At 32.7% G+C, this 25,820-nt stretch overlaps 4 protein-coding genes across 4 annotated transcripts; 2 read left to right on the plus strand and 2 right to left on the minus strand.

Moving 5' to 3' along the window:
- Positions 1-1,894: 1,894 nt before the first annotated feature.
- LOC109811594 (uncharacterized) lies at positions 1,895-10,034 on the plus strand. Its single transcript, XM_020375378.3, has 18 exons — positions 1,895-2,970; positions 3,069-3,155; positions 3,260-3,473; positions 3,592-3,715; positions 4,434-4,805; positions 4,946-5,027; positions 5,116-5,175; positions 5,281-5,333; positions 5,690-5,856; positions 7,683-7,893; positions 8,230-8,284; positions 8,382-8,438; positions 8,518-8,766; positions 8,922-8,986; positions 9,069-9,125; positions 9,213-9,306; positions 9,411-9,551; positions 9,638-10,034. Exons 1-18 carry the CDS (start codon positions 2,110-2,112, stop codon positions 9,716-9,718), a joined length of 3,030 nt encoding a protein of 1,009 aa, XP_020230967.2. The 5' UTR covers positions 1,895-2,109; the 3' UTR covers positions 9,719-10,034.
- A 1,861-nt stretch (positions 10,035-11,895) lies between these two features.
- Positions 11,896-14,291, plus strand: LOC109811621 (uncharacterized). The gene is made up of 6 exons (XM_020375406.3): positions 11,896-12,053; positions 12,127-12,327; positions 12,640-12,951; positions 13,153-13,314; positions 13,842-13,925; positions 14,002-14,291. The coding sequence occupies exons 1-6, from the start codon at positions 12,024-12,026 to the stop codon at positions 14,107-14,109; spliced, it is 897 nt and encodes a 298-aa protein (XP_020230995.1). The 5' UTR covers positions 11,896-12,023; the 3' UTR covers positions 14,110-14,291.
- A 702-nt stretch (positions 14,292-14,993) lies between these two features.
- On the minus strand, positions 14,994-15,585 carry LOC109811642 (histone H2B.9). The gene has a single exon (XM_083065938.1). The coding sequence runs from the start codon at positions 15,514-15,516 to the stop codon at positions 15,118-15,120; it is 399 nt and encodes a 132-aa protein (XP_082922064.1). The 5' UTR covers positions 15,517-15,585; the 3' UTR covers positions 14,994-15,117.
- A 4,473-nt stretch (positions 15,586-20,058) lies between these two features.
- Positions 20,059-22,872, minus strand: LOC109811641 (retrovirus-related Pol polyprotein from transposon RE1). The gene is made up of 3 exons (XM_083064894.1): positions 22,024-22,872; positions 21,321-21,651; positions 20,059-21,035 (listed from the first exon to the last, which is right to left on the minus strand). Exons 1-3 carry the CDS (start codon positions 22,870-22,872, stop codon positions 20,059-20,061), a joined length of 2,157 nt encoding a protein of 718 aa, XP_082921020.1.
- Between the last annotated feature and the right edge of the window lie 2,948 nt (positions 22,873-25,820).

Here is a 25,820-nt window from a genome sequence, read left to right on the forward strand (position 1 = left end):
CCCGCCCCGTTGCCATCCCTAGTAAATTGTCTATTTTTTTTTAGTTAATTGTGTGAGTAATTAGAAATAGGTTAACTTTACTCATTTACACCACTAATCCCTATTTTGACTAACTATTATATAGTTAGGAGATTTGGATAAGACTGACAAAAGGGTCTATGCAAAGTGAGGTGAAGTATGTGATTCATGCCAAGAAAAATAAATAATCTCTATTTTGTTGAGCATCATTTGTTTTGTGTCCAGTTAGATACCGGTAAAGTGTCCCTTTCTCTCTTTGTACCCCTTCACCTAGCTACACATACTTGGTGTTGGGCGCCATTTGTATGAGTCCACATTTTAAACTTTTAATCTACATTTGTGATTTTTGGAAGGAATTTCAAAGGTTTAAGATTCCATGCCACCACTCTATTTTCTCCTTTCATGACTCCATTATTTTCATTTTTTTTTCTCTCCATAACAACGATGAGTTAATTTCATCTAATACATTTTTACTTTTATTAACGTGAAGATAAAAATATACTACACTGCTTATAAAATTTTACTATCGAAATTTAGCTTAAATGATTGAAAGTGCCTTTGAATTGTTGTAATTCATTGATATTAAATTTGATTCTCATAAATAAAAATTAATAAATTTATTTAAAATTTTAAAAATTGATCTTATTTCTCTAAAATAAAATATGTATTTTAAAGAACAAAATGTAACAATGACTGTTGATTAAGAAATTAATGATTAAAAATTGTGATAAAATTAATAAATGTTTTATAAAATTTAAAATAAACTAATATTTAATATTATTTTTTTAGTTAAGAGTTATTATTACACTTTATTCTCTAGAGTGAAAATTTTTCACTCTAGGAAAGTCAAATCCAGATTAATAAGGAGTATATTTACTATTTGATGATTGAGCCTAAGTTTCACAAAGTTGTGCAAAAGAATCTACTGAGTGTTAAAAATATTGACAAATATAAAGAATAACAATCGACTATGATGAACATAAATGAACTGTGAGAAAGGTAAAATATTTGAGATTATAGAAATTATACTAAAAGGTTAAATAATTGAAATTATAAAAATTATAAAATACTTTAACCCTAATTATTATTTATCATTTTTATTGATATTAGTATATAAATATTTTCATTAAATAATACTTTTATCTCAAATAAAAATAGGTAGAGTACAAATGATAAACTATAATTTTTTTAATAAATTTACTAAAATTAATTAACATAATTATTTATATTAATATGTATAATCCAATTAAATATACCTTATAATAAAATATATAAGTGATTATATGCTATCTAAACTAGCACAAATGGCAAAATCGATATTAAAGAAAACGAAGAATCTGTTTATATATGCTTGGCCAAGAGTAAGGAACGAGAGAACTTAAATTCATATATGCTATAGTTTGAGTATTAGCACAATGTTGCTGTTTTATATCAGAATTTTCTTTTGCTACCTCAATTTGATGATTATCCATCAAATTTGCATCTACAACCACACTGTCAGGGTTTCAAATATGCTAACTTACCCGCACAAATTCACAATAGTTAAAATTAGTTGCCTACCCCTAACCCCAAATAATAATAAATTAACAAAAACAATTACAAAGATTATTTTTAGCTCCCTTAAAACAGATAAATAATAATTTTATTCTTTCAAAATAATTAACATACTTCAAAAGACTAATAATTCACTTTAATAAATCAAATTGTGCATTGAAACTAGTTTTTATGAAATTTTTTCGAATTCATCTTTTTGAAGTAAATTCGACATAAGATTTATTACATAAATTTAAAATGAATTGAAATATTAAGATACCCGCTTATAGTGAATATTAAAATTATGGCGCGTATAAATAAGAAAGCGGAAACTAGAAAATGACGAAACACAAGGCGAAATGGAAAACCAAAATCCGGAGAAAACGTATCGCCATCATCGCAGGGTTAGTTTGGGCATTGGGGAAAACATTAAGATCTCTCCCCTTTCTCTCGTCTTCAACCAAACCCGTCTTTTCCCCAAATCTCAAATCCTCCACCCTCCGCAAACCCTAACCCTCGACCCTCCCTTCTCGAACCTTCCGTGATTTCGTCAAATCAATGGCCAAAGGCACCGATTCCGACGAGTTCGTCTTGCTCTCTAGGGTTCGCTCCGGCCTCAAGCGTGAGTTCGCCTTCGCCATGAAGGCCCAGTCCGAGATCTGCGCCGCCTCCTTGGGCCGGACGCGGGCCAGCAAGAACCGTCCCGACCCGCCGCTCCAGCCCGCCTCGGCCCGCAAGCGCTCCAGGAAGGCCGAGGAGCCCAAACCCCACGAGGACGCTGCCATGAGCGAGGAAGAGGCCAAGAGCGATGTCGTTGATCTTCAGAGCGACGATGAACCCAAGATTCACGCCGGAGAGTCTACGCCAATGCCGGTTTGCGAAGAGAATTGTAATCCTAAAAGCGACGTCGTTTTGGAAACTGAGGAGCCCAAGAATGACGTCGTTTTGGAAACTGTTATCAATGAGGAAGAGCCTGTGGTGAAGGAAGAGATTGTGGATGAGATGGCAGAAGCAGAAGCAGAACCTGAACCTGCACCTGAACCTGTTTGTGGAATTAAAGAGGAATTGGAGAAGGAGAAGGATATTGGTGAGACAACAACCCTAGTTTTGGTTAAAGATGATGTTAAGGGCAAGAAGAAGAAGCGGTTGGAGAAGCCGGAACCGGTGAGAAGGTTTACTCGTTCGTTGTTGAAGGTGAAATCTGAGGAAGGGAATGATGAGGGACATGTTGGTGTGATTGAAATTGATGATGATGTTAAGAGGGAAAGTGAAAGCGAGGCTTCGTTGGTGATGACGGGTCCTTCAACATGGACAAAGAATTCGAGTTATAGGTTGAGGAAGTTTCCTACCAAGTTGAAGGATCTTCTTGCTACGGGGATTCTTGAGGGATTGCCAGTGAGGTACAAGAAGGGGACGAAGGTATTGTTTGTTTGGTTCGTTTGATTGCCTTGGTTTTAGATTTGAATTGGGAGTTTCTGCTTGATATGTGAGTTTCATGTGTTTGAGGATTTTTGTAGGCACGGAAGCCTGGAGAATCAGCGCTTCAAGGAGTGATTCGTGACTCTGGGGTTTTGTGCTTTTGTGATATTTGTAAGGGGGTTGAGGTAAGTAAGTTGAGGATAGGTTACTTTTTTATTTTTTTGTGTTTTTAGAGTCTGATAGATTATGGGTTTGTATTTTTTTTTAATTTGGTTTTTGGTGTAAGTAGGTTGTCACGCCCACTGTGTTTGAGCTGCATGCTAGGAGTGCAAACAAGCGTCCCCCGGAGTACATTTACATTGATAATGGAAATGGTGGAGTTACCCTTCGTGATGTCATGAATGCCTGCTGCTGTTCTTCATTGAAGTCCCTGGAGGAAGTCCTCCAAAAGTTCCTTGGTGACTTCACTTTGAAGAAATCTTCCGTCTGTTTTAACTGCAGAGGTTTGAAGTCCATATATTTGATTTTCTACTCTTGATTCTCCTAATGTATTTGCAGTTTTGCTTACTTATTTCAAGCCATGTAAGAAGTAATGGTGATGGATTTTCGTGTCTATCTTAGGTGCATGCAAAGGTGTGGCAAGACTAGTATGTGATTCATGCGTAGGGTTGATCGACTCTCAACAAAACCCCCCTCAAATAGCTGCTGCTAGCATCAAAAGAGTTTCACAGCCAGTTCAACCCAGGTATCATTTTAGTTGTTATATAAACATAATTGTTACTAATTGTACATTATAAGATATAAAAAATTGGTCTCTTTAACTTACCCCGGATGAAAAATCTGATTAAATATTTCCATATAAAATAATTGAATGATGCAATTAATTATGTTATTTAAAAGGTTTGGTATAACTTTATTAATTGTATTAATCATCTTCTGGGGTTTGTTCCTGTTTAACTGCATTTTTACTTGGATTAAGTTAGACAACCCCAAAAGAAATAAGAAATCTATACTAATCTATACTAATATATAAAGGGGATACCCTTTTTAATAACCACATTGGTCTCCATATTTTGTTGATCATTGTACCCTTGTATTTTAAAAATTATAAAAAATAATATTTTTTTATCAAACTTAAGAACTAGAAACTAATAGACTAATCATAACAACAATTAAACTAACATATTTTTATTAGTTAATTTTGATTTTGATTTTATTTTTAATAGAGGCACGAAGTGCCTCAATCCTACTAGTTAGGATAAATATTGTAACTTTTCCCTACTTAAAAATTTTATCTGAAATATTTGTAAATTGTAATATTTGTCTACTTTTTGCACTCCCTGCCTTATACCATGCTAAAAATGCACAGCCTCTTATAGTATAGGATGACAAGTTATTTGTTTAATGTCACTTTCACTTTTATTCCTAATTAGTTACAAGTAAACACATTGCATATTTCTCAGATCTCCAGAACCAGTTCCATGTTCCTTAAATCTCAGTTCACCAGAACCAGTTGGGGTTCAAAAATCATCAGACAATGGGATGCAGCCAAATTCATTAGACAATGGGATGCAGCCAAGTTCATTAGTCATCGGGATGCAGCCTAGTTCATTAGACAACGGGATGCAGCCTAGTTCATTAGACAACGGGATGCAGCCTAGTTCATTAGATAACGGGATGCAGCCCAATTCATTAGATAACGGGATGCAGCCTTATTCATTAGATAACGGGATGCAGCCAAATTCACCAAACAATGGGAAGCACCGAAATTCATCAAACAATGGGATGAAGCACAGTGCATCTCGTGGTAAGAGTCAGGGAAGACTAACTAGGAAGTAAGTGTGTTTGTAAAACACTTATCTAAAACTTTTCCTTGGCTTAGGATTTAGGAATGAATTATTTGCTTTAACATATCATATTTTAGACTTGTCAGGGATTTAATTTATATCTTTTATTTATTTTTTAATTTCAAAAGGGATTTGCGGTTGCATAAGTTGGTATTTGAAGCAGATGTTTTGCCGGATGGAACTGAAGTAGCCTATTATGCTCATGGAAAGGTTGCTTTGATGAAGATGGTTTCTGTTTTTCCTAATATTTACTATTTATAACATTTACCTTTGCTGATTGTACTTTTGTTGTGGTCAGAAACTGTTGGTTGGTTACAAAAAGGGATATGGAATTTTTTGTACCTGCTGCAACTCTGAGGTACTTTTCTTTGTGATGTAGCATATTTTGTGTCACGTATTTGGATTCAGTGTATGTTTGATTCCTGTACATTTTTTTTCTATTTGAATTTTTTTTAATGAGCAGGTCAGTGCCTCAGTGTTTGAAGCTCATGCTGGCTGGGCATCTCGACGCAAACCGTGAGTTGTTTAATTTTTTATTGGATTCAGGGTGTATCTGCATTGTCTATCTTGATTTGCATTTTCCATTGCATTTTATTAATACTCCCAAGTTGTGGTAAAATATGATAAATAATTAAGTTAAAAGATAAAATAATTGAGAGGAAAAATGTTTATAATTATGACGTGCCATTTTTAAAGTAAAGTAGAAAAGAAATTTAAACCATTTTACCTCTTTCTTACCTTTTCCTTTTTTTCCTTTTATTTTTTAAGTTCTTAGGGCATTGTTAGTTTGCTACTTGAATTGAAGGAAAATGTTTTGTACAATTGCCATCAATCATCTTCTCCTTGTTTAATATGGAGTTGCTGTATTGCAGTTACCTGCACATATACACATCTAATGGAATCTCGCTCCATGAGCTGTCCATCTCTTTATCAAAAGATCGGAGGTTTTCCAACAATGATAATGATGATCTCTGCAGCATATGTGAAGATGGAGGGGATCTTTTGTGTTGTGATGGGTGTCCAAGAGCTTTTCACATAGGTGAAATGTTTTTTTGCCTTTTCTTTTTGTGTGTAAATCTATTCTGTATTTCTGGATTTACATATGTTACTTTACCCTTTTCCCAAGTTGTGGCATTTTATTTAGAAGTATTAAGTTGTGGGAACTGAACATCATAACAAGAAATTAGAGACGAAAACAGTTATAGCAACTGGATGGAAAATGAGTATTGATATCTTTCCAGCTAAAAATATAAAATAAAAACAAGAGAAGAAAGCATCTTTCAAAGATAGGTGTCTGAAATTTTTTATAGTTATGACCAGATAATTTAAGGCAAGCTTGATGACATGCCATTTAAATAATATTTTTTTTAGTCATCTTGAGGCTCCAATATTGATTATTTGTTTTCTTCATGAATTTCATTGGATTTTTTGTTATACTTTCTTTATAGTTTCTGGCCGCTTGAAATTTAGTAGGCATTATGTTAGGTGGACAGAAACTCATAACAAGCAGGTTGATATATAAGAGAAATAGGCAAATGGTTGAAAACTGCTTGCATCTCCCATAAAAGGAAAAGACAAAACAGTCTATATGTAGTCTTTTCTAAAAGTAATTCCAGGGATATAATCAACTTAGAAAAAAAAAGGATTTATAACATCTTTGAGGGTTTAGGCATGTTGAAGTATGCATGGGGTTTGGTGTATTTGATAAACCTTTCTAGTTCAAACAAGATTTGCCTTTAGTGCCTTATTAGTAAAACGAGTAAAATATTCATGTTCTTTAAAAATAACTAGTCACTGTTATATGGGACACTTAGCAGATAGAAGCGTATGTAGGTTTAATTTTTGTGCAGTTAGTTTATGTAATAAATGTAATGCAAAAATATTCCAAATATCAATCTTCTCCTTGTTGTAATAACTTTCTTTAGTGAAGCATATGCTGTTCTGTTCCTATTTATTTCCAATTATAAAGTTATGTTGATCTCACCTAATGGTTTTACTTTACCAAGTATTTTAATTATCATGGATGTAAATCGTTGCATTCTTGATTTTAGATATGTTTGATTATATGTGTTTGGTTTTTTGTCTTTGGAGATAAGAAAGCATGTTTGTGGAGTAAAAATTCTTGAAAATAGTACCAACTTGTTTGACTTGATATGGGGAAAACCATGATCATGAGATCATGCCATTATTTAACTTTGTTTAGGGGTGTGGAACCCAACTTTGTAATTTCAATTTAATACTGATTGTGAACTTTTAATTAAGTTTTGCAATTTTAATTTATTTACTTTCGTTTATTTATAATCAAATATTAATAGACATACTTATTATTTAGTTAATTACACTTTTGGAAAGCCTTTTTTATTAACATGATTTAGAAAAAAAAAAGCCAATTTGTTTTTGCTCAACTGATGTTAATAAAACTATGGAGATAAATGATTGGGTTTAGTTTTTTAAAGTGATCCTTCTTTGGGAAGTCACCTGGAAGTCCTTTAATCCCAATTCAATGCTGGCAGGGCATGGAATTGGGCAATCCTCTCTCCCTCCTAAAACTTGCCACAAAAAATAATTCAAACACGATGCATTATTTGAAAATCCTTTTTCCAATAAAGGTTTCTAAGTATATGATTCTATATTCAAGTCTGCTAACACCTAGATTTATGGTGACTCTGTTTGATTCTTTCATGAAATTGTTACTGGATTTTTTGCTTTTGTTTAGAAAATGTAATATGTAAAATTAATGCTTCAGGTTGATTTTATGATTCTTTATCTTGTTATTTGTGTAAAAGTAGTTTTTTTCCTCTGCAATCTGAACTTGATGCTGATATTTATGGTGGTTGTTCTGACTTTTTATTTTTACAATATCAGATTGTGTCCCTCTACCTTGCATTCCTAGTGGTACTTGGTATTGTAAGTATTGCCAGAATGTTTTCCAGAAAGATAGGCATGGGCAGCATAATTTGAATGCTTTGGCAGCTGGAAGGATTGCAGGCACTGATATTTTAGAACAGATGAACCCAAGATGTATTCGTGTTGTCAAAACTGTAGAAGTTGATCATGGTGGATGTGCCTTGTGCAGGTAATTCTGTGTTATTTATTTATTTATTGGCAAGCTGTTTAATGACAGAAAGTAAATTTTGTTTATATTTTAATTCCTCTGGCTCTTCTGTGGGTTGTTATGACTTCAGCAGCCAACTTAAGACTGACTGGTATAACACATGGCTTCTCTATGGGTTGATATGATGAGCATGTGTCAGCCATTTTTTTTCTGTTGCTTTTGAAATATTTCTTCTGGATTCAATCTTGTGTTACTTTTATTTCCTTTCATTTTTTGGGAAGTTTCTATACATTTGATTTTAAATGACAGCTTTAAGACATTATATTTACCTTTCTAATGCTTTGATTTAATCTACAGTCGTCCCAATTTCAGTAAAAGCTTTGGTCCTCGGACAGTAATTATTTGTGATCAGGTACTAGTTTATCTGAATTTTAGATAGACAAGCAGTAATAAATATTTTCTTTTATTGATATCAGATTTTTAATGAGCTAATTGTTATATCCTTGCAGTGTGAGAAAGAATATCATGTTGGATGCTTGAAGGAACATAACATGCAGAATCTAGAGGTACAGTATGTTCTTTTTTTTTCCTCTTATTGAACTTTTGTCTTTTGTAATACATACAGCTTTTGACATTATTTTATAGGAATTGCCGGAAGGGAATTGGTTTTGTAGTACAAATTGCAATCAAATCCATTCTGCTTTGGGGGATTTGGTGGCTTGTGGGGAGAAGAATATTCCAGATTCCCTTCTAAGTTTGATTAAAAAGAAGCATGAAGAGAAAAGTCTTGAGATTGGAGATGGTCTTGATGTTAAATGGAGGGTTATCAACTGGAAGTTAGATAATTCGGTTGAAATTAGGAAATTGCTTTCAAAAGCTGTTTCGATTTTCCATGTGAGTATTTTATGTACTTTTACTTTATTTATTAGTTTGACTTTTTATCGTTGCTTTAATTTTATTAATGATTACCATTTGTATTTGAAGACTTGGTTTATTTTATGTTAGTTTTGAATGATGTGCACTTTTACTCAGAATCTTTTGTTTTCCAGGAGAGGTTTGATCCAATAGTTGATTCTACATCTGGCCGTGATTTCATCCCCACAATGTTGTTTGGGTAAATATATTTTTTTTCTGTATTTTTTGTTTTTATATTTCTAGATGTGAACGATTTTTCCTATTTGTTTTCATTTACATAGAAGGAACATTCGTGGTCAAGATTTTGGTGGAATATACTGTGCAGTGCTTTCTGTCAAGTAAGTATTCTGGTGGAATGATTTATTTTAGCGGTGCATATTTGGTTGGAATAGTTACCTGATTGTGTATATTTTATTGTTTTGCAGCGGTGATGTTGTGTGCGCTGGAGTATTTCGTGTCTTTGGGTCAGAAATAGCTGAGCTTCCATTAGTGGCTACAACTACTGATTCACAAGGACAGGTTATTTGATTTTTTTTAGTGATAAATATATCTTACTCTTAGTGTTTTCGATTAAAGATTTTTGTGAATGTCGGTAAAAATTCCAACTGAATGATATTTTTCAGGGCTATTTTCAATGCCTGTTTTCTTGCATTGAGACGCTACTTGGATCCTTAAATGTGAAAAACCTGGTCCTACCGGCTGCTGATGAAGCTGAATCAATATGGACCGGTAAATTTGGATTTTCAAAACTAGAGCTGGATGAGGTGTGTAACTGGATATGTTGTTTGATTTAGATTTTCATTCGTTGCTTCTACTCATTAGATTAGACTAACGGTTGTTTTCGTTACAGATAAACAAGTATAAGAAATTTTATCGCATGATGATATTTCAAGGGACCTCGGTGTTACAGAAGCCTGTTCCTGCACTCTGAAGTACTTTTAACCTGGAGTTTGTGTAAAGTTTTTTTGGGGCCCTCACATGCAATAGACTTTTTACCCTTGGTTGTTTTGCTTGATGCAGCAGATCAGACTCGTTTAGTATGTACAGGGATCTGCCTTTTTTGGTGTACAGAAAAAGAAAAAAAAACAACCACCTCTAGCTGTTATATTTTGTTTTCGTAGCAAAGAAATGAAAGGAGGTCAGAGTTGAAAATAGAGGATACTAGGATCATGTGATTTTTCCCAAACTAGCCAAAATTTTGGTTGTTATAATTTCGTTTATTATTGGCCACCTCGTGGTTTTGAACTTGTTATGCCGTCGACAGATTTTGCTGCTTTTTCTTAACCTCGTTTAATCGGATATATTTGTCGATGTCATCGTGTTTACCTTTGAGTTAGCAATTCTTCGAGAAAATCTGTTAAATTATTTTATTTTTATTTGAAAGGCTTTCCGCCGAATAATATTCACATTAACTATAAAAAGTTATGTGTAACATGTTGGTTAAGTTTTACAATAATAACTATTCTTGATTAGTAAGTGTTTTTTTTTTTATAATTAAGTTCTTTGGAGATTAAATTCTGTTTTTTGAGATTAACTATAAAAATTTTTGTATCGATGTTAAGGTTGGAGGAACCAATTTGTGAGTTAATGATTTTGGTGGGGGATACTCTTATTAATACTGTGATTACAAAAATTAAAATTATTTCTCATTTTGGATATAAAATATACCTTTTGTGGGAAAGAAATAATCAATGTGTTCACGTATTTTATTGGAAATATATTTTTTTATACGTAAAAATCAGAGTTAGTATCAAGATAATTATATCATACACTTGGAAGAGATCGGTCACTCATTTTGACATTTCGTAATTGTATGTATATATATATATATATATATATATAAAGGGTTTAAACGATACTGGTGTAATTTTTACTAATTGTTACACTGCTCAATAACTTTATATTAAATGTGAATTTTGAAAATTTAACCGTTAGATTGAAAGTTCATATCTCTTAAATCATATATATCAAATTTTGTTAAAATTGAACAACTTAAAAGTAATTAAAATATTTATATTTTAGTATATTTTAAAATATATATATTAAGTAAATGGTCGAAAGCAATGTTAATGGTAGATAAGGATAAACATTTTTTTACGGCAGCACCTTTTGGATTACTTTGGTTATTAAGTTTAAGCTATTTTATATTATTTTATTATAGGTAATCTGCCTATTAATTAAAAAAAAAAGATTTGCCGGTAACGTGATTGTATTTAGTGTAATTCGGAGGAGTAAATAGTGATGGTTTGAATTAAGAAATTAAATAGTTTGACATGTTTTGGAAAGTAGCAGGTGCTGGGGGGTTAAAACACAATTTTTTTCTTCAAATTTTAGTTAATAAATAAATAAATCGATAAGAATACAAAATTGTGAGTATGTATGTTAGAAGTAAAATAACCATTTACCAAAAAAAAAAACTAAGAAAACTACTATTAGAACTATAAGAGAAGATAAAAGACTACATAAAAGTTGGATATGAACTAAGATTTTTTAATTGATGAAACCCTTTAAACAAAAATACACTTATATACCTTTGATAATCGTCAATCAATAAATAATATTCATTTATGTTCCAACATTTTGTTGTTTTAAGAGAATAAAAACAAATATTTAACGTCGTGTGATATAGTCTTTAAGCACTTTAATTATAGGATATTTTTGGATCTCGACACAAAAAATGTAATATTAGAAGTGAAATATATATCGGAGCTTAGAAAGAGAAATACCAAAATAGATATTTCATTTGGTCTTTATTATATCCAAACATTATGTCTGTAGAATTAATTTTTACTTTATAAAAATCCTCTTATTAAATACATTTATAAATTTAATAAATAAGTGAAATTCATTTAATGTTTGTCTCGTAAACTACAAATAATCTCCTATTTTTGTTCTAAGGATACAAAAGCTTTAAAATATATATTAAATATCTCGTTAATTTAATGATAATTTTGAAAAGGAATAAAAATTTAAGATTATTTATTGATTAAAAAAAACATTTTTTAATGTCAGCAAATTATTTAGTTGTATGTTTGTAATAACGAAAAAGTGTATAAAATATGGGCACATAAGAAGGTGTTTTGCGTTAATAAAAGAATATTATTTGGATTGGAAGAATCTACGATGGTTGGTGGTGTTGACTGGTAAAATAATTGCACATTATTAATGAAGTGATAAATGAGAAGGGTGGTGGCAGAGCTTTGAACAGCTTTAGTACTCATTGGAGACATCTATTGATGGCAGAGAAGGCTGTGAAATACTGTGTGGTATGTATGTTATTCAAATGTTCCTTTCTTTTACATCCTTACTATGTGCACTCTATCTGAGTGAGATAAGCAGGTGGACGCGTTTACTGAGTCAGCGTTCAAGGGGAACCCTGCAGCTGTGTGTTTCTTAGAAGATGAAAGGGACGATGATTGGTTGCAAGCTGTAGCTGCTGAGTTCAATGTCTCTCAGACCAGTTACTTAACTCGCATCAATGAGTCTAAACAAACTTCAATTCCCCGTTTTCATCTCAGATGGTTTACTCCTGTTTCTGAGGTACAATGCATTTAGTTGTTGGAGATTGTCACTATTGATATATATGACTAGAATAGTACATATAGATAGATGTTGAATCTCTCTCATGAATTAACTTTCAAGGTTGAGGTAGGTTCAAGTTTAGATTTTGAAGTATATTATGAGTCTCTTTTCTAGTTGTTGATGGGAAAAACCCTACTTCACACAATTAGATTATTCACATATAGATAAGATTATTGATAGCTTCCATTTTCTTTTAAGTGTATGAGTTTTTTTTTTTAATAATCTTGACTTATTGGATGATATTTGATCATCTGGACTACCCTTATGCAGGTTAAACTTTGTGGGCATGCCACATTAGCTGCTGCCCACTCACTATTTTCATCTGGTTTGGTGGATACTAATGTAATTGAATTTGTGACTCTATCCGGAGTGCTAACTGCCAAAAAGATTCCAGAGATCAATATCACTGGTGTCTCAAACTTGCCAAACGGTGAAGCTCGGGATGAGTTTTATATTGAATTGGATTTTCCTGTTGATCCTGTTACAGAATTCAGCTTTGATGTGACTTCACAAATTTCTGAGGCATTGAACGGTGCTTCCATAATTGATATAAAGAGGACACAAATTGGAGATGACTTAATTGTAATTCCTATATATGCTATCTTCCATTTCTATTATTGTCTAGTACACATCATTTACCTTAGAATGCATCCTTCTAATAATCTTAGAATTAGAACAATACATATGTGTGTGTGCTACTTGACTTTTTACATGCAAAATAACAAGTTGTGTTATGAACAATTTGTGCACATTCAACATTATGAAACCTGCAATTTTTTCTAGGTTGAAGTCACATCCGGAGGAGTAGTGGCAGAACTACAGCCACAAATTGATGCAATAGCTAAATGTCCTCGAAGGGGGATGATTGTTACGGGGATTGCTCCTCCAGGCTCGGGATTTGACATCTATAGTCGATTCTTCTGCCCCAAAATAGGAATTAATGAGGTAAAAGTGGCTGAGAATTTTGTCTATAATGTTTCTTCAATTGCCTGGTGTCTCCTTAGTTATGCAATGATTGAAGACACAGTCCAAACAAGGTGTTGTTCAAATTTTGATTTTGAACTCATCAATGTTGATACAATTTTGGAACTAAATTATCTCTTAAAACATGCTACTTCTATTGGTATTGTTTGTAATTAGAATTAGAATTTTCCCTTAGTAATTTGTAAGATACTGTGAAAGTTTGCATTAAAAGATTATACAGATTATTGAGATAAAATTTCAATTTTGATTAACCATCATCTATGGAATTATATACAGATTATCGAGGTCCTGTAGCAAGCACTTCACCATTAAAAATTACATTAGAAAAACTTAAATTGAAGGCTCATATTATCATCATTACTACCTAAGTTTACAAGTTCATTGATGCAATGGATAATATGAAATGCAAGTCCAATCTTCCATTTCACTTCAATACATACAAGTAGAATTAGTGAGATAATGTTAAATAAGTCATATTTTATTTTCAGGATCCTGTTTGTGGGAGTGCACATTGTGCATTGGCATCATATTGGAGCAAGAAACTGGGGAAGTGTGATTTGAATGCTTATCAGGTACTCTCCTTCACCTCACTAAATTAATGATTATCTTTGTCACTGTCATAGTAACATGTAGATTACATTTGTGCAGGCATCAGGCAGAGGGGGAGTTCTCAAAATTCATATTGATGAACAGACCCAAAGAGTGCTTCTGCGTGGTAAGGCTGTTACTGTGATGGAAGGCTGTATTCTGGTCTAGTGACAATAATTGTTATTCAAGTGTTACCATACTTGAATAAACCTCTCAGCATTCTGTGTTTGATACACTAAAATAAAACATGGGTATGCAGTATAATACCCATACCCATACTTAATTTTATACTGTTATTATTTTAATTATACTTCTAAAAGTAATTTTTATTGATACTAGAGTTAATTGCATTTTCTAATGTTTTCAAATAGGGTTAATTGTGATGTAAAAGGATTTTATATTATCAACTAATTAAAATTAATATATATATATATATATAATTGTTGAATTTTAAAATAATTAATTAAAAATCATTCTTAACGTAATTTTTATTGGTTAACAAATATTAAAAATTACACAAAAATAAAATCCATACTTATTAGTTATTTTGCCTGCTGTGGCGAACTGGCGATGGACACGAATGTGTTCTGATTTTGTGCATCGAGAAATTAACAAAGACATGAGCAAAATAAGTTAAAGTGATGCTTTAAAATTAAAAAGTTGAAATAATTCAGCCTTATATATGTAAAACACGAATAACTATTTTATTTGAAAGAATGTTTAGAAATTTTTATTTGATAAAAAATTTTAAAATGTTTTTTATATTTCAAACAAACAACACAAACTAAACATTCGTGTAGAAAGTGGGTATCACTCCATAAAACGATTTTAAAAATCTGGAAAACGCGGAGTAAACAAAAACTTCAAATTCGTCCAATTCTTCGAACTCCTCAGATCAGAAAACCTCTCTAACATTCGTTACGATCGACTAAATCTACATTACAACGGAATAAACTTTAAATCATATGTTAATTTCACTGGATTTTAGGTTATCGCGATTACTTGGACGTCGTTCAAACATCACACACTTCAATCGACGAGGAGGCAGTGAATAGTTGAAAGCTAAATAAATATTCATTGAGTCAAACAAAAGAAGTATTTCATGACAATGTAAAAGGCATCGACTAAGACTCAGCTTTACAAAAAAAAAAAAAAAAAACAGTGAAAACATAAACCCTAGGAGCTAGTGAACTTGGTGACAGCCTTGGTTCCTTCAGAAACAGCGTGCTTGGCAAGTTCCCCGGGCAGCACGAGCCTGACCGCGGTCTGAATCTCGCGAGAGGTTATCGTCGGTTTTTTGTTGTATCTGGCAAGACGAGAAGATTCCTGCGCAAGCTTCTCGAAGATATCGTTGATGAAGCTGTTCATGATTCCCATGGCCTTGCTCGAGATACCGATGTCAGGATGCACCTGCTTCAGCACCTTGAAGATGTAGATCTTGTAGGTCTCCACGCTCTTCTTTGACCGCTTCTTCTTCTTGTCGGCGCCGCCTTCCTTCGGAATCTTCTTCTCCGCTCGCGGCTTCTTATCCGCCGGAGCCTTCTCCGCTGGCTTCTTCTCTGCTCCCTTTGCCATTGCTGGAATTTCGCTTGAAGGTTGTGTGAGACAATGGAGAGGTTGTGGATTTTGTGATGAGAGGGATTTGGTGTGTGTTGCTGTATATATAGGTTGTTTTCGGTGGGATTTGATTGGTTTGGAGGGGTAGGGTGCGGATCGCTGACGTTGACCGTTGGATCTTTTTGGACGGAGGGGATTTGTTTTTGCATTTTGTTTTGGTTTTCCCTCGCAGGCGCGGGATTGCGAAATTTAAAAGATCCAAAAGTCGCGAGTGAGAATCCGATTTAGTTGTCTCTTGCGTGGGGGTTTAAATTTAGAGGGAAAGCCATTTTTAGGACTGCATTTAAATTTATCATATATTTCAACAAGAGGAAAGAACGTAGGAACAAATAATAATAATTTTTATTTTGGTGAAGAAAATTAAAAGTAAAGGAGTTGTTATTTTAAATTTCTAAACCTAAAATTTCTTTTCTTTACTTTTATTTTATCTTTGGTTTATATATTAAAAAAAGTATCTTTAATCTTTGTAATTTAGAGAATAGATGTACTTTGATATAAAATTAAAAATAAAAAAATAAATTAAATATTTAACACATCATTTAGTCTTCAAATTTTTTGAAAATTTACAATTATAAACTAAAAAAAATGTAATTAGATCCTTAAATTTTTTATTTTATATATTTTTGTAATTTAATCTTTGTGATTCTAAATTCATTTTTTTTAGGGGAATTCTAAATTCATTTACACTCCATATAATTAAGTCAAGAAATATATTTTTTATGCTAGCATTCATAACTTACTTTTTGTAAACTCTATATTATATTATATCTTATTTAAGAATTAGTTAGTTTGTGTAATATTTAACCTAAATATTCATTATATATAATGTATAACTAATATAATAAATTATATATACAAATCAATTTCATATTTGAATACATAAATTATATTAAAATTTGTATAAATAGATATTTTTAGACATATAATTTTGGCTAAAAACCTATTTTCGTCCCTTATAATAATTGTTTGTTTTAATTTAGTCCCACTTTTATTTTTGGTCTCAATTTGGTCCCAAATAAATTAATTGGTCTCAATTTGGTCCCTAATAAATTAATTGGTTTCAATTTGGGACTTTCGTCCAAATTATTTAAACGGAGTTAAATGTGTGGCCACGTGGATGCCACGTAGATGCCACGTGGATGCCATTTTTTTGAAAACACCTGGAACCAGAACGACCCGTTCTGGTTCCACTTTTAGTGTGTAAATTTTGCATCCGGAACGGCCCGTTCCAGGTGCAAAATTTACACACTAAAAGTGCAACTAGAACGGGCCGTTATGGTTCCAGACTCCTAAGCATTAACGATCGATGATTATAGTTCACGGTTGTGAATCATGGAAGGAAAAAGACCCAAAGTACAAAGCATTTCAAACACTGAATTTGGTAATATTGTAAATGGAAATTGATAACTTCAATTGCTAAACAGTTAGGCTATACAGTGTATTATTAAGGACAATGCAATGTATCACTAAAGACAATGATAGCAGATTTTATTTGATTTCAAACTGGACTGAACCACTTATTACCAAATTGACACTATATAGTAAAGGATGAAATGACATAGTATTTTTCCTTGAAGTCATTAACGATATACCCTAACAACAACAACTTGTTCTTGAAGAGGTAGAACCTGAAGTAAAGGAAGATGATACACAAGACTAACATTTCACCACAACCGTATGCAAGGACAGATCTAAGTTATATCTAATATAATAAATGTTTTGTTTTAAATGAATGCAAAAATTTAGAAGACACTAAAAGAAAATAAATTAATAATTTTATTATGTTTATCCTATTAATTTTTTTCATTTTATTCCTCTAATTTTAAATAAGTTGCAAAAAATTATAAAGTGACACTTAAATATTTCTTCAGACAGAAAGAGAAAAAGAAAAAGTTATTACTTTATTTATAAGACAATTGTGTTTTATAAAAATAAATAATTTTAAAATTTTTACCATAAAAAATATTTTTCAAAATTATTATATTTTTTAATAAAATTAATAAGGAATATTCTATTCTCAGTCTTGGAACGGTCCGTTCTGAATCCAGAACGACCCGTACTGAAACCAGAACGGCCAGTTCTAATTTCAGAACAGCCCATTCTGGTTTCAGAACGGCCCGTTCTGGTTTCGGAATAGGCCGTTCTGGTTTCAGAACGGCCCGTTTTGGTTTTGGAACAGGTCGTTCTGGTTCCAGGTGTTTTCACAAAATTTGGAGTCCACGTGGCATCCACGTGGCCAATAGTTAACTCCATTTAAATAATTTGGACGGAAGTCTCAAATTGAAACTAATTGACTTATGAGGGACCAAATTGAGACCAAAAATAAAAGTGAGATTAAATTGAAACAAACAATTATTATAAGGGAGCAAAATAAGTTTTTAGCCTATAAATTTTTAAATTTATAATGAATAATTTTATATTATAGTATAAAATTATTTTCATTTGATGATAATTTATTTTAAAATATTAAAATCTATTTCATAAATAATTATGACAAGTAGAAATCAAATTAAATAGGAAGTTAAAAAATTTCTTATAAATTTTTCCCTGTTGGAAAAAAAATACTCCTAAAAAATACAAGATATACATAATTTTAAGTGTAATAATATCACATAATTTTGGTTGAATTGATTAAATTTATATTATATAAAAAAATAAAAATAAAAGTAAGATTTAGTGTAAATTTTTAAATTTATACTTAATATCAAAAGATTTTGACTTATTTATTTATAATATATATAATTTATTTATAATATATATAATTGATAATATATTTTTTTGAAAATGATTTTATCTATATTTAATTATGATTATATTAATTTGATATTGTACTATTTGTTTTTTTTACGAATTCAATCATTAAATAAATATTATATTTGATTAAAGAAAGAATATTATATCAACATAAGTAAGGATAAGAATTCTCAAGAATATAAGGAGAGAAAAATTAGCTCCCAATATAAATAGAAGAATGATGATTAGCTAAAAATCTCACATCATTTTCATGACACACTGACCAACAAAATTTAGTGTAACAGAGGAACAATATTGACAGCAAACAAAATTTGTTATTTGACGTATAAGTGTTTGGAATAAATAATTCTAATTTTGTTTTATTGAATGAGAAGCAACCATATATATAAAGGTTTTGTACAACTGAATGAAAACAGAAAGATAATAATAACAATAATTTAAACATTTGAATCAATGATAAGATGCACAACAGAATCTGTTTGTTATGTTATCCAATATGCCCCCTCAAGATAAAATCACCGTCTGTGACTTTTATCTTGGCTGTTAATTGTTGAAATCGTGTAGTTGCTAATGGTTTGGTTAACAGATCTGCCAATTGATCCTTGGTTGACACATGAGAGACAAACATCTTTCCAGCTTGAACTTGTTCACGGACAAAATGATAGTCAAGTGAAATATGTTTGATTCTTGAGTGTAGTACTGGGTTTGAGCATAGGTACGTGGCACCAACATTGTCACAAAGAAAGAGAGGTGGACGTCCTATGGGAACATTCAATTCTGTGAGTAGATTTGTCAACCACATGAGCTCAGTTGTGGCAGTAGCTACTGCCCGGTATTCTGCTTCTGTAGAAGATCTTGCAACTGTTCGTTGTTTCTTTGACAACCATGAGATGGGGTTGCCACCAAAGAAGATGATGTAAGCAGATGTAGAGGTTCTATCATCAAAGTTCCCACTCCAATCTGCATCAGTGTATGCCAACAAGTGGAAGGAGGAAGATGGTTGAAGGGAAATGCCATAGTTGATAGTGTGTTTGATATATCTAAGTAAGCACTTGAGATGTTAGAGATGAAGAGTTGTAGGCTTATGCATGAACTGTGAGAGTTTATTGATGGAAAATGACAAATCTGGACGAGTTAAAGTAAGATATTGAACTACGCTAATTATTTTGCGGAAGTATGTGGCTTCAGTAGTGGCAGTGCCATCATGTAGTTGTAGAGTAGCTGAAGGGGAAAGAGGAGTTGGTGCTGGTTTTGCCCCTTCCATGTCAAATTTCTCCAAGAGGTCACGAATGTACTTGTGTTGAGAAAGGAAAAGTCCAGATTTGGTGGGTATGAATTCAACCCCAAGAAAGTAATGTGGAGCTCCCAAATTTTTTAGTGCAAACCTGGAAGAGAGAGCACTAATAAAACCATGAAGAAAGTCATTATTATTTCCAGTTAGCAGTAAATCATCCACATACACAAGAAAGTAAGCTTTTATGTTGCCAGTTGCAAAAATAAATAAGGAAGGGTCACTCTTGCTCATGATAAACCCATGTGAAGTAATGAATGACTTCAAGGCATCGTGCCATGCACGTGGTGCTTGGCGAAGCCCATAAATGGCCTTATGAAGTTTGCAAACATAGTTCGGATGTTGACTATCTTTAAGACCTGGTGGTTGAGTCATAAAAACCTCTTAAGAGAGATTGCCTTGTAGAAAGGCGTTGTTAACATCCAATTGATGCATCTGCCATTTGTTGGTCAAAGCTAAGGTTTGATTGTTTGTGGACGCACCACTGGTGCAAAAGTCTCATGGAAGTCCACACCGGCACATTGAGTGAACCCCTTTGCAACAAGACGTGCCTTATATTTTTCTATGGAACCATTAGATTTTCGTTTTACACGAAAAATCCATTTACAGTCAACTATATTATGACTTTTCGGTGGTGGTACTAATGACCATGTGCCATTCCGTATGAGTGCATCAAATTCAGCGGAAATGGCTTGCCTCCAATGATCATATTTCATAGCCTCTCTTACAGTAGATAGTTCAAGGTTCTCATGGAGTGGGTGTTTTGAGACACTGAAGGCTCTTTTTGGTTTGTGAATGTTGTTCTTTGAGCGAGTGACCATATGATGCCGATTTTGAGAAGTAGAATTCTCAGTCTGATTGTCAATAGGAGGTGAATAAATATTTGAAGGAAGAGAGGGTAGGGAAGGATTACCTGGTGGAGGAGCAAAAGTCACTGGTGCCTCTTGACATGGTGGATCAGAATGTGTGGTGGTTGCAGTGCCATAGGCTGGTCTATGTTCAGGTGTATGCTGAATTTTAAGGACTGGTATAGGTGTGAGCGTTTGTTGGGTGTCATTGGGTTGAAGGGTGTTAGTGAGGGTGGAGTATGGAAAATGATTGTCATGAAAGGAAACATGACGAGATACATATAGACGGTTGGTGGTTGGGTCAAGACAATAGTAAGCATATTGAGAGGGTGAATAGCCAACAAATAGGCACGGCTTGGATCGAGGTTGGAGTTTGTTTGTTGTATAAGGACGTAGCCAAGGAAAGCATAGGGAACCAAAAGAGTGCAAATGAAGTGGATTGGTCTCAGTTTGGTGTAGTGTGTGATATGGGGATTTCATTTGGAGAATTGGGGTTGGTAGTCTATTTATGAGGTAGGTGGCAGTGGTGAAGGCATCCGACCAATATTGTGGCGGCAATTTTGCATGGTGTAATAAGGCACGTCCTGTTTCAACAATATGTCTATGACGTCGTTCAGCTGTCGCATTAAGTTCTGGGGTGTGAGGTGGGGTGGTGAAATGTGAGATGTCGTGTTGACTTAAGTAATGTTTAAGTTTGAGAAATTCGCCCCCATTATCAGAATAAATAGACACAAGCGGTGTATTGAAATATTTTTCAACCAAACTTTTGAATTGAGGAAATATTATTGAAACATCTGACTTATTTTTCAAGGGAAATAACCAAACATATTTAGAAAAATGATCAACAAAAATAAGATAATATAAAAAACCATCTAAAGACCTAACAGGAGCTGGACCCCAAACATCAGTGTGAACAAGATCCAATGGTTTCTTGCTGTGCAAACTCGAACTCGAGAACGGCAGCTTGTGGCTTTTGGATATGCTACATGAGACACACGGGGCAGTAGGTTGTGCTTTTATTTTATGCAGAGAGATCAGATGATTGAAAATGCGTTCAGATGGATGACCAAGGATGTGGTGCCATGGAGAGTGAGATGAAGAGGTGGAGGAGAGAGCTATTGGTTTGATGATGGAGGAAGGTATGTGATATAGTCCACAATTATGGAGTCCTTTGAGGAGAGGCACCCTTGTCTTCCGATCCTTCACCAAAACATGGTCAGAAAAAAATTCAACAGAGACATCATTAGTTTTGCACAAGGATGAAACAGATAACAAGTTTTATGCAATGGTGGGAACATGTAAAACTGTTTTTAATTGAAGTGGGTGTGAGGTGGTGTGTAAAATAGTGGTACCAGTGTGGGTTATAGGAAGAGCAATACCATCACCAACAATGACTTGATCTTGTCCACGGTAAGAATTGGTGAGATGCAAGTTGTCTAGGTCGTTAGTGATGTGATGCGTCGCACCAGAATCTAGGATCCAATTATTTGGTACATTTTACGGCAAGGTGCGGGCATGATGTGCAGCAGGTTCATTATTGCGTTTTGGATAGCCATGTAACTTATAGCATACCTTAGCTGTGTGACCAGGTTTGTCACAGTATTGACAAAAAATCTTGCGAGAAGAGCCGAGAGAAGTGGAATGATAGTTGTTGAAAGATGAGCCATGATTCTGAGGAGATGACTTTTTGTTATAGGTATGCTTGCTCTTTTTTGCAGCATGTGCAGTGGCCACCAGTTGTAGATCATTAGTATTGTAATCCCTCTTATGATAATTTTCAGCATCAGAGAGAAGATCATGTAGTTCCTCAAATCCAATAGGATTTTCCCTTGTGCGAATGGCAGCAGAAACCTCTTTATATTCATCACCTAAACCATTGATGGTATGGATGACAAGATCAACATCATCCAAAGGAGAGTTGATGATGGCTAATTCATCAGCCAAGGATTTAATTCCATGAAGATACTCAGTCATGGACCGAGAGCCCTTCGTGTACCGAGTTAAGCGTTCCTTCAAGTGCATGATTCGAGCACGGGTCTTGCTGGCATATCTCTTGTTAAGGATATCCCATGCCTGTTTGGATGTCTTGACGTTTCCAAGCAATGTGATCACATTCTGATCAACTGAGGAGATGATTGCGTGAAGAATCAATTGATCCTGGCGCCTCCAATATATGAAATCATGATGATTTGGTGTTGGGCACGTAAGTTGGCCATCAACAAAGCCAATAAGATCATACCCTACAAGAAGGGCATTGAGTTGTACTTTCCATGCAGGATAGTTCATGCCATTAAGCTTGACAGTTGCATGGTTATTGAGAACTACAACAGATTGGGAATCTGATATTGGAATGGTGTTGTTGGGGGAAGACATGATTGAGGATCGATTAGATTGCTGTGAAGCAAAAGCTGCTGATACCATATAAGTGTTTGGAATAAATAATTCTGATTTTGTTTTATTGAATGAGAAGCAACCATATATATAAAGGTTTTGTACAACTAAATGAAAATAGAAAGATAATAATAACAATAATTTAAACATTTGAATCAATGATAAGATGCACAACAAAATCTGTTTGTTATGTTATCCAATATGACGAACCAGTAATTTTTTTTAATTCTACCTCTTTTTTATTATATTTTTTTTTCATCAATCACATACAAGTTATTGGTCACACTCACAGTGCTTTGATTTTTTGTGTTTATTGTAAGACCTCCTTCATAATTTTTGTTTTCCTAAGACAATTATTTTTTTAATTTGAAACATGATATCATTTAGATTAAATCAAATGAAAGGCTTTGCTTATTAGTTTATTATAACTTAAAGAAAGAATATTATTTTACATTCATTCTCTATTCACATTATTTTTATTTTGAGACTCGAGTTTTATGATTGTGACAATTAAGACTTAGCTTTTATCATTCATATGTTTAGTTGGTGTTGTTTTTTAATAAGAATTAAAATTTTATTTCAATAATATAGGTAAATGTATATTATATTGAAATTTGCATCATATATAAATATAACATTATTTTTGTATTTATCTCTAACTATCTTTGATAGACATGATAAGTAACATTATTTGTTATCAAAATAAATTTTTTAATTCTAATTAAAGAACACTAATACTCGTTCCTAGAGAATTGTAACCCTAAGTTTTGTCATTATGAAAAAATATTTATTGAGATAGTGAATAACATTGCAAAACATAACTGTTATGCAGTAAAAGAGAAAGGATGACAAGTGGAGCAACATATTGGTGTTACACATGTAGACAACCAATCCAAGTTGTAGAAAGGGATGCTATTTGTCGTTACTGCAACGAAGGCTTGCTGGGACAATCTAATGAGATACTAAGTGTTATGGAATCAAGAAATGTATCTAGAGATGTTGTTGGTAACTTTATAGGTCACTTATAGAGGGGAATATACTTATATTTTGGTTTTGGTTGTACCCTCTCTATTCGACTCACAAGACATCTTCGTACTTCATCATCTAATGCTACCTCAATGGGTGACCTCGTTGAACAACACAATAGAAATAGAGTGTCACAATCATCCATTGATGCAATGCTAATTATTAAGATTACACAATCTGATTCACAGTGTCCAATTTGCTTGGAAAGTTTTGGAGTGGGTTGTGAAGCTAAAAAGATGCCATATGATCACATTTACCATTCACATTGTATTGGTCAATGGTTATTTCACAATAACTCATGTCCTGTTTGTCGTTTTCGGCTTCCACCTCATTCTCAACAACTTGCTAATACTCAAAATCATGTCGTTGGACAAATCAATAATGGAAGAAGGAGAAATCTAATAGTCTCATTTGTTAACTTTTCTCTTTTTCTAATGGTACCAATAGTTTATAGTTTTTTTCTTCGTAAATGAGACTTAAAAAGTGAGTTTTCATGTTTTTATTTATATCAATAAATGCTTGTAATTTAAATGATATCAAAAAGGTTTATGCTTTCAATTTTATCTCATAAATACTTAGATCATAAATTGAGATTAATATATATTTTTTTATTTCTAACAAATTCCATTCGATTGAAAAGTACATGTTATAGTAATAAATTAATAATTGTTTATATATTGTAACGTCCTATTTTTTAATATAAACAATTAATTAAAAAACAAAAAAATATATTTCATTAATAAAACAAAAGGGAGAGCTTGTTAGAAATATTTGGACTAGACTTTGGGTCCAACCCATAGGCTAATTCAAATAAGAAAGGTTAGATAGGATTGTCACCCTAAAAACTCACAATAGGAGAAATAAAGGAGACCACAAGACAAAACACAATTTGATGACATAAGCTACCAAAAGGACACAATTCTATAAAATTCATCAATCTAGATAGGAGAGGAAGAATTATTAAATCTTGAGCACGTATGAGAGATGAGGGAAGACGGACGAACCCTAAGTCTCATAGGTTATTTGTTTGAGGAAAATCTCTTATGTATGATTTCTTATTGGAATTATATTATTGTTGTATGTTATGATTATTATTTATTTAATAATTAAATTGATATTGAATTTTTTTACTCTAAGATTGAGGTGGATATGTATGAATTTTTAGAATTTTGAGTAAATTGTGATAAATTAATGTTACTACAAGATTTTTTGAGTGTGATTCGATTGTTTGAACCGAATACATTTTTAAGTTGAAGTATGAGGTTTTTTTCAATGTGTTTTGATTGTTTGAGCCAATTGTATTTTTAAGTTGAAATTAACTAGACTGATATAGTAATGGCATCTCGTGAACTATCCCTTTAATTACATGCTATAGTTATGCAATAACTTCGCACACACCATTATTAATTAGTCTCATGGATATTTGGATACAGTTATAATTTTTCCATCCATTTACAATGTTTGACAACACCAAGGAATTCCGATAAAATCTTGTCTACGGTAAGATTGTAAGTGTGTTTCCACCATTATAATTTATAAATAAGTATACATCACCCCCACTATAAAAAATATATAAAAGTTAGATTATCGATCGATCTCGTCTATATATAAACATTGTTTTTTCAAATAAGTTAAAACATTAAATTAGTATAAGTATTATAATTTGGATGAACCTAAAGTATTCATTAGCCGAGGAGCCAAGGTTTAATGTTTTGAAATGATGAATTTCATTTAAGGTCTGACTGATCAGTTAAATATTTTTCTACATTCAGACTTAAAGATTGAACTCTTCATGATAACATATATACTACTCTATGACACTCCTTTAGCAATTTTGTACTTTGTTTTGTATTGAGTTTTCGACTTAAGATCAAACTTATAGGTGATATATATTAATTTTTATGAGTTTAAAGTATATGCATTATCCGTATAAATCAATTTATACTACCAAG

Source organism: Cajanus cajan, chromosome 10 (assembly GCF_000230855.2).
Source record: "Cajanus cajan strain Asha chromosome 10, NIPB_CcT2T_4, whole genome shotgun sequence".
In the NCBI taxonomy this organism is placed as follows: Eukaryota; Viridiplantae; Streptophyta; class Magnoliopsida; order Fabales; family Fabaceae; genus Cajanus; species Cajanus cajan.